The 9,195-nt window shown below is 40.7% G+C and overlaps 1 protein-coding gene across 1 annotated transcript in view; it reads right to left on the bottom strand.

Annotated features, from left to right (window-relative positions):
* Positions 1 to 73: 73 nt before the first annotated feature.
* Positions 74 to 9,195, bottom strand: part of ak5 (adenylate kinase 5) — a 106,401-nt gene continuing 97,279 nt past the window's right edge. Inside the window, exons 12-14 of the mRNA XM_085254678.1 lie at positions 6,382 to 6,498; positions 5,825 to 6,019; positions 74 to 814 (exon numbers count right to left, since the gene is read on the bottom strand). Coding sequence (XP_085110804.1) covers positions 746 to 814; positions 5,825 to 6,019; positions 6,382 to 6,498 — 381 coding nt within the window. The 3' untranslated portion in view covers positions 74 to 745. The remainder of the gene's footprint in view (positions 815 to 5,824; positions 6,020 to 6,381; positions 6,499 to 9,195) is intronic.

Here is a 9,195-nt window from a genome sequence, read left to right as displayed (position 1 = left end):
CAGATGGCGCTGTCAGCTCAGCTCTGATGCTGCACGCTACACACCACACCAAAGGACACTCAGAAATGCTCCATTTAGCAAATGCACTGGCTTTATTGAATGTTAAATACCAAACCACGCACCTGTACGATGAGCTTGGAAACATACAAATGCAGTAATCTTAATACTCTTTATTTGCTTCTGTTTTTTTTTTCCTTTTTAAATTTAATGCACAAAAGGCAGTTAAGCTTAACTTTTAACTCTTGCATGCTTGTTACAATAAGAAGCAAGGTGCTGTGCGTGAGAGCACGAGTACACACTGACATTTCCACTTTGTAGTATGGCAGGGGGAACCTTGCTCAGCTCCTCTGGTGGGAAGGTGGCGAGATTTCACTTCCAGCATGCTCTCAGTCACAGCAAGGACTGCTATTTTTCTCAGTACAGTTATCTGCCTTGGTGTGGCAGTTGGCAGCATATATTGAGGTTGATTTTACAGAGAGAGACAGAAGAGGGGATGGGGTTGGGGGGATGCATTTTTGTGAAGCAGAATGTGACAACCAGGCGCTTTGTCAGTGTCAAAAAGCAGAGAGAGAGAAGTTTCACTGATTGCAGGTAAGACATGCATACCACTGGAGTTCAATGAGTCTGGCGCAGGTGTGAGGTTATGCGAGTGAGTCTCCTTGGGGTGACGGCAGAGAGAAAGAGAGAAGGTCTTCTTAGATGGACCCTCCTCGACTGCAGAGTTTGGGGTGTGAAGGTGTAGGTATCAGAAGCCAGACTCCATCGAGCGGCAGATCTGGGCGAACACTTGGTCCGGCGACCTCTCGGCATCAATCTGCAGACGGAGACAAACCGGCTGAAAACGAGGCCTTTTCTCAAACCACCAGCAAGCCCACATGCAGTTGAGGACGGCAGCCTCACAGCAGACTGATGACCTCATTACCTGATGTGGCATTTAAGCACCCACACACACACCTGATGTGGCATTTAAAAGTTCAAACAGTAAATTTATTAAAGGGGCAGATCAACCCTGAAAGGAATGCGTGTGATTTTCTAATCGCTCTCATGTCAGTGGAAACAGAGAGGCGAGTAAAACTTCACAGAAAGTTGGTCCTTCCCTGCATCACTGACCTTAAACACAACACATTTCAGCATCTTGTCCATCTCAGGTGAAAAGTGTATAGTCATTTTTTGGAAATGTCTGACTTCTCTTGAAAATAAAGGAAATAAAAAGCACTGAGGGCACCACAAAACGAGCAAAAAACTAAAAAACTCAGCGTCAGTGTCGTCATTAGAAGTTTCACGTTCAAGCTATTTTCTTTCTACCAAACTACACCCGCCAAACATATCACAGCGGGTGTAGTTTGGTAGAATGTGTCGAAGTGTGTGTCTACCCAAAGATGACAGGTTTTTGACAGGATGACAGGATGTGAACATTAATGGTTTCCCCCTCGGCTGAGCTGCAATGTCCTTCTCTCGGCTGGTAGAAAGAAAACAGTTCCTACGTGGAACTGCGCTCCGAGCACCGTGAGACGAGTGCAATTTATTTCAGTTATACTCAGGAGAAGGCAGACATCTCTACAGCTCTGCAGCAGAGAATTAGAGCTCCTCTGGTAATGCACAATTGCCTCCAGTCTACGTGACTTTTTAGTCGTTTTCTCCACTAAAAAACTTTCCATCTATCAGAGAAAAGAAGCTCGTGACATTGTGACAGGATGTAAACAGTAGCTGCACACTTCCTTTGGTTGGCGGGCGTAGTTTGGTACAAACACAATATTTCCTACATGAAACTACTTGCAAATAAGTTTGTACCTTTTTTTGAGTAACTGGGAGACATTGCTTTGAGCAGAGCAAGGTGAGTGACATATGCTTTTATCATATCTAAGAGAAGATGGACGTGTCCATGGTCTATGCCTTCAAAAACGAGCCGCTCACACCTAAAACAATCCAGACACAGGGTGTCAAACTTACTTTAGCTCATGGCTCAATTTGATCTAAAAAAGGCCAGAGCAGAAAAACAATCCAAAAAATAAGCATCACTTATAAAAAAACGTTTACCAGATTTACCGCACACTCAAAAAATGACCAGAAAACAGATTATAGTTATTATTTCTTGATAAATGTTTTTTTCTCATTCAGTTAATGTTGGGAGAAAAAGATCATGAACAGCCTGAGATGTCTTTAGTAAAATAACACAACATCACCAGTTTTTCCCACATTCATCGAGTCGACTGTCCTGCTCTACATGTGGACTTGCAGATTACAGCAGAAAGGAACCCAAAGAAACAACAAGTATTTTCCATCACTATCAGTCAATTTGTCTACACATAGAAACAACTTATAGACATTTTTATTGTGTAGGAGGGATTATTAAGAAAATACAGTCGTTAAAGACATTTTTGAGCCATTCAGTGGCTCCACTGGGACTCTTTGACAGCCCGATTTTGGCCCTCTCGGCCTGCATGCTTGACACCACTGGTCTACATGGATAAATCGCTCTACAAGCCTGAGGATGAACCATGGTCTGTATAAAAGATGGATCTGGCTTCTGGGTGTGAAAAGTGAAGCCAACAAGTGATCGTCTGCCAAAAGCCGATCGCTTCTGTGTGTTTTTAATGTGTAATATCTTTGCTTATGTCCACAAATAGGCTGTAGTCAACAGGACTTATGAAGATCTTCTTATTGCATCCACTCTGTGTTCCACATTATATAATTAATCCAGTCCTTAAAACATCGTTATAGAACTGTTATGTCGTATTTCTTTTTGTAATTTCTGCTGTACTCTTGACTAGATATCTCTTTAAAAACACATTTTTAATGTCAATGAGACTTTTTACCTGGATGAATAAAGCATTTATAAAAATAAACTGGCAAAAACTGATTTCAGCTTCTATCCCTCTGACAGGAATGCTGTTTCCCACATAAGCTGACTTGATATCATTCATAACAGAGATTTTGAAGACATTATAGGCAAACATGCCATTTACAACAGTCTAAATACTGGTAATCATATTTGGCAAATAAAAGAAAAATCAATTTTTGGCACACCTTAAACAATTTTTTAAGGATTATTTTTAATCCTTAAAATAGGGCGATCGAGGGCGTCACTGATTAACGACCTGCGACTAAGTCATTAGAAAATGAATGATGCTGAAAATGAAAATACTCACAAACCAATGGGTGACCGTATGGTAAATATATGCATCGTTTATACTGTTTATTTGAAATGAATTTGGATACCTAAGACTAAGACTAATGAACCTTTACCAGCACAGCCGTGAAATCACGTGACCCTGGACACAGCTCACCTAAATGGAGAGCAGCTACCTTTTACCTGCTGTGACAAACCAGACTGCCTGCTGTGAAAAAGGTCCATCAGCTCCCCTGTTTCTGTGTATCCAGGTGTCATCAGTGATTATCTTTCACCAGCTGGGTTTTGTCCGACTTGTCATTGGCTAATTCAAATCTTGGCGAACAAATCAAGTGGCAAAGCTTTCTGTGAGCAAAGCAAATGCAAGGCTTTTCCAAAAATGGAATAAACTGCCAATGCCAATTAACTGAAGCTAAATCAGAACGGAGCAGCAGGAGGAATGGGAAGAAGAGCTGGAAGACGGACATCAACACGATGTCGGAGCGGAAGGGAAAGTTGATTAAAAGGATTTGGTTAGGTCACACTAAACAGAGCTAATCATTACTTCCCACTGTAAAGCATCCAAATGGAAACACTGATGTCTGCTAACACAGATGTATTTGCCAGGAATATGTAAATGAGAATTTTAAGGACTCACACTGAACAACCTTCACACAATATTGTTTTGAAACTTACACCATCTTCAGCTATTTGTAGTTAAAACATTTCTGCATTTTTATTAGGAAGCAGTAAGCGGTCGGACATAATCTGAATACAATTCACTCTTAAAACAGAGGCTCGCCTATTTGTTCTTCCACTCGATGACCCTTTCAGCTGTTGGTATTTTGAGACATTTGAGTAGAAACGTGAATATTATTTATTTACTATTTAAAGCATGCAGGCTGCAAACACACATTTCCACACAGGATTATAAGACTTAGCTGCAACAGAGTTAGCTTCTAGTTTTAGGTCACTTTTTAAAAAACCTTTAAATTTACTTATTGTAAATTCTATTGTGCTTTGTTTCTGTTTTCCCAGCTTTCACTATTATTTCTTTTTCTCTTTTTATTTAATATGTATTTTTCTATGTTACGCTGTCTTCTGAGGTTGCAGATTGAGACAGAAGTAAGCTTGTTGATCTCATAGATTTGTTTCCCATCTGTTGGCCATTAGAAAGAATGCAGGTTTAATGCTGTTTTCACTCCCTCTGTGTTTACCACAGCAGCACGTCTAGTTTGTGTTTTGTGCTGTCTCCCTGTGCTCTCTGTCTCTTTTCTCCTTCCTTTACTCTATTCTTTCACTCTCAACCGGCTGCAGCAGATGGCTGCCCCCCGAGCCTCGTTCTGGTTTTTCTTTCTGTTCTGTTTTTAGTTCTGGTCTTTGTTACCGTCTCTGTTTCCTGCAGTTCTACCTTGGGACACTGCAATGGACGGATTGAGATTATACTGCTGCAGTTTTATGCTGGTTTCAGCTGAGTCTTAGATTTCTTGGCACAGAAGGATGACTTTGTGGATCTTGTCTCACATCTATTAAGTAAAACAAAATCAGCACCAACTGAAAGATGGATGCAGATTTGTGCAGGGGGTCTAGGGCTCCTTCTCCAGGAAACTTTGAAGCAAAACACATAACTTAAGCCCTGTTTACCTTTGTGATGGAAATTTTTGGAATAAAAACAAACAAACAAAAATGGTGATTTAGAATTGCCCTGGCGTTTTCTTATTTATCCCTTTGGATCTTTTATGTTTTTACTCAGGAAGGCAAATGAACATGTTCCAAAAATGGCACCACCACCCCTGATACCTACCCCTAGGAACTGGCAGAATAATTAAAACATAACTGCCTCAGTGCACACATAAAATGGATATCTTTGTAAAGACAAAGTCAAACACTTCAGATGAGAGAGGGCAAACTATTCACACAACCCTTGCTTTTATTTAATGTTTTTTAACCACAATTTAAAAATAACTAAATTAAAGTAAACATGAACGAATTAGTGCACAAAACACAGAATAAATTATATTATAAGACGCAAAAGCCTTCAGTAAACATGAAGGTTGGAAAGCCTGTTTAGATAATGTAGTCCACATCTAATTGTTTGGTTCTGTTTCCAGCCTCATTAATACAGCACCCAATAAATTTCAGTATAAAATTCAATACTCTGGGATGGCACCGTTAAAGCCAAGCACATTAATATGCTATTCACATATAAATAATTTTGAATTATAATGCATAATAATACAAACCACTGTTACTTCTGTCTAATGCAGTCTTTTGATCTAAGACAGGCTTCTCTCTGGTGAACTATGTTTTCCTTTGTTTTCCTCCTCTAAGATCATAGAGGCTGGCACGCTTGTATTTTAAAAACAATCCTCGTGATTATTATTTATCCAGCATGTCAAATCTGAGCTGGTTGTATTGAATAATACAGTAAAGTTGCAAACTCCAGTCATGCAGGACAGTTAGACTCACATATGAGAGATAATGAAGTGATTATTGGGAACTCTTCGGCTGCTTTTCTGTGAGTGAGAACATCCCGGCAAACGATTTCCTTTTATAGATAAAAGAGCGCTGGGAGATGTTTGAAGGACATCTAAGTGTAAATGGATTTCCAGCCTAGACGAAGTGGATTTAAACTGGATTTGTTCCTTTAAGGAAAGTAAGCCTCCATATGGAATTGAACCTCTAACCCTTACAGAGTTGGCTTCCCAATCTTACCGTGTGCAGAAGCCTCTTGTGTTCGTAGTGAGCCGCCACCGCCTGGGTGTCGCTGCAGAAGCTCTCCACCCTCCTGTGCAGGACGCTGTCTCTGTCTGGGGCGGCCTGGAAGCCGGATCTCCCACGACACTGCAGGCGATTGGACATGGTGTCGGCTGAGCAGTTCAGCAGGAGCACTGCACTGGGTTCCCCCATCTGACACACACAACAGGTGCAGTTAGAAATTAAAAGCAGGAACTTCCCCTTTAACTACATTCGTCTGCAGGCCGGCCTTCATCCTGAATGATCCGCAGTCCACATTTCTATGTGCATTCATTCTGATCACTTCTTTCCTATTTTCAAATCTTGTTTTCATACCCTCTTCGTACTCGTATGTTAGCACTGAATCAGACTTAACTAGCATTCGTCACAGTGACGTGCGACTCTTGTGATTCCTTCACTTTGCTCAGACTGAACTTTTTGTGCATACACCACGACTCACGGCTGACTTTCCCCCTTCTTTTATTCATGCTTCTGACCACATCCCGCTGTCTACTCCATCAGCTTTGTGCTCTGACCTTCGCTTCGTACTCCTCCGCCTGTCTCAGGTCTCTGGGGAAGCCGCTGATCACGAGACCTTTTCCCTGCCGTCCTGACGACACCACCGCGTCACACAGGAGCTCCAGCAGTGTGTCCTGCAGATAGCACGCACACACACAAACACAGAAAGAATGATTTACCGTTTATTAATGATTAATATATAACCAGAAACAGCCATATATATTCCCTGCAATTTTATAACTCAGTATATTGAAGTATAATGTGCAGTACACATCTCCAGGGCATCCCAAAATGATATGAAAGAGCTCATATTTTATTAATGAATCAATTGTTTACTTTATGAAATGTTAGAAAATTGTAAAATAAACATTCCAAGAGCCTCTGTTTTTTTTTCTTTTTGTTTAAATAAATCCACCAAATTCAATAAAGGAGAGGAAAAAAATGCAAATCTTACTTTTCAGATGCTAAATCTAAAGCCATGTTTGACACAAAGTATGATGAGATATTGCTATTATTTGTTAAAATATTCTTTGGCACACATTAAAAGAAACTGCTACATGGATGAGGAGTCAGTGGTAGATGTGACACATGGGAAAAACTGGGTGCAGATATGATGAGAATCACTGGAAAAATATGGAAAAATAAAAAGGCTTCATCAGGAGCTGCTTGTTTTTCCCCCTACCAGCCCCTTTGTGGGTTAATCAGCCATGTATGAATGCAGGCCTGATTACAGTAAGAGTAATATGATTCAAGAATACACACTGTCCCTGTGGCGCCACTCCCGGGTCACTGGTGCCAATATGCAGGGCACTGACCAAATAACAGAAATCAAAAAATACAATCTAAAAATGACAGCAGAACCGAACCAGCACCTGTCAAAATATACGAAAAAATTATAATTAGGAAGGAGGAATGGTTTGTATTTGATTCTGCAGATACACGTCCATTTAATCACCTCTGTTAAAAGTGTTAGCATAAAACACAAGGCCACTCTTTTTAGAATAGATAGCTGTCTATTGTTCAGACTCCATCCCCGAGAATCGATTTAGTTCTTTTTAAACGTTCACTTAAAAGTTGGATATGTAACTGAACACCTTTCCAAACACCACAAAAATGGAATTTTCATGTTACTAATGCAAATTCATTGAAAGGAATTTCATGGATGGTTAGCAAAACCACAGATTTCTTTTCAAACCTAAATCTTCACTTGGAAGTTAACTAAAAGACTCAATTTCATATAAATCATAAAATAATATTATATACAGGGTCTGATTTATTATTGGGTCTCACATTATAAGTACTGTGTCTCAGTAAAAGTATATATTATAAGTTCAAGCTATGTATTGAATTTGGAGCTAGGACAGCAAGCAAGACTCATGTGATGCAGTACTGAGCTGCCAGTCACTTCTTTATAATCTGTGTCTAAGGAGTCAGACTTTCTGGTGATTTTCTAAAAAAATAATCTTGATCAACGGTTTTCCAGGCTTTCAAAGTTTCTTTGGACATTGGTTCCTTTTTTTCCTTTACTCATTTTCAGACTAGTCTTTGTCCATCCATCCATCTGGATGCAAGATCTTTAACTATCCCAGCTGGCATTAGATAGAGCTTGGAATTGCCAGCTGTTGCAGGGCTAACACAGGGAGACAGTCAACAATTCTCACCTATACCAATTTAGAGCAGGGGTGTGCAACTCCAGGCCTCAAGGGCCGGTGTCCTGCAGGTTTTAGATGTGTCCTTGATCTAACGCAGCTGATTTAAATGGTTAAATTACCTCCTCAACATGTCTTGAAGTTCTCTAGAGGCCTGGTAATAAACTAATCATTTGATTCAGGTGTGTTGACCCAGGGTGAGATCTAAAACCTGCAGGACACCTTCCCTCGAGGCCTGGAGTTGCCCACCCCTGCTCTACTCTCTATACCAGGGGTATCCAACTCCAGTCTTCGAGAGTTACTGTACTGCAGCTTTTAGATGCATCACTACTCCAACACAGCTGAATCAGATGGTTGGATTACCTCTTCAATATGCCATCAAGTTTGGCAAAGGCCTGGTGTGTTGGAACAAGGACTCGTCTAAAAGCTGCAGGACAATAGCTCTTGAGGACTGGAATCGGACACCCCTGCTTTATACCCACAGCGGCTGAGTGGGTTGTATACCAAATTGGAGGTCCATGACTTGATCTCCAGCTCCTCCAGCCTGCACGTTGAAGTATCCTTGCCAATATCCTGAACCAATTGTGCCGCTTGTTCGAGAAAGCGGTTAGACTTTGTGTACAAGGTAGAAAGGTGCTGTATATACTAGTCCATTTACCATATGTGCAAAACACCATGATGACTCTTCATGGTTTGGGGATGTCAGTGGTGTTGGGCGATCTTATAAAACTGATGAAATTATGAATTTAGAAAAGTACCATCGCATTTTGATCCAATAATGCAACACCATCTGGAAAGCATCTGGTTGGCAACGGCTGAATGTTTCAGCATGACAGTGATCTCAAACTCACTCCCGGGGCAGTGAAAGCATACCTGGATATACACAAAGGAAAACTATCGTAGACCTCAACACAGCCTGAACCTCAACTTTATTGAAGTAGTGTGGGATTGTCTTCATTGAGAACGGAACAAAAGTCAGCCAATATCCAAAGAAGAGCTTTGATGTTCTTGAAGAACCCTGGAGAAGTATTCCTGAAGACTACTTATTAAATAAACTTGCTGGAAAGTGTTCCTAAGAGGCTATGCTGAGGACTAAAGGTGGTCATACCAAATATGGACTCTCAAGCGTGTTACAGTTGTGCAATCTCTATTTTGCCTTATATCATGCCTTTACATGCATGT

Source organism: Mchenga conophoros, linkage group LG18 (genome assembly GCF_057382185.1).
Source record: "Mchenga conophoros isolate Kocher_MC1m ecotype Shallow Benthic linkage group LG18, M_conophoros_male_GT1.1, whole genome shotgun sequence".
NCBI classification, from domain to species: domain Eukaryota; kingdom Metazoa; phylum Chordata; class Actinopteri; order Cichliformes; family Cichlidae; genus Mchenga; species Mchenga conophoros.
The sequence above is the reverse complement of the archived record's forward strand: the minus strand, read 5'-3'. Positions and strand labels throughout refer to the sequence as shown.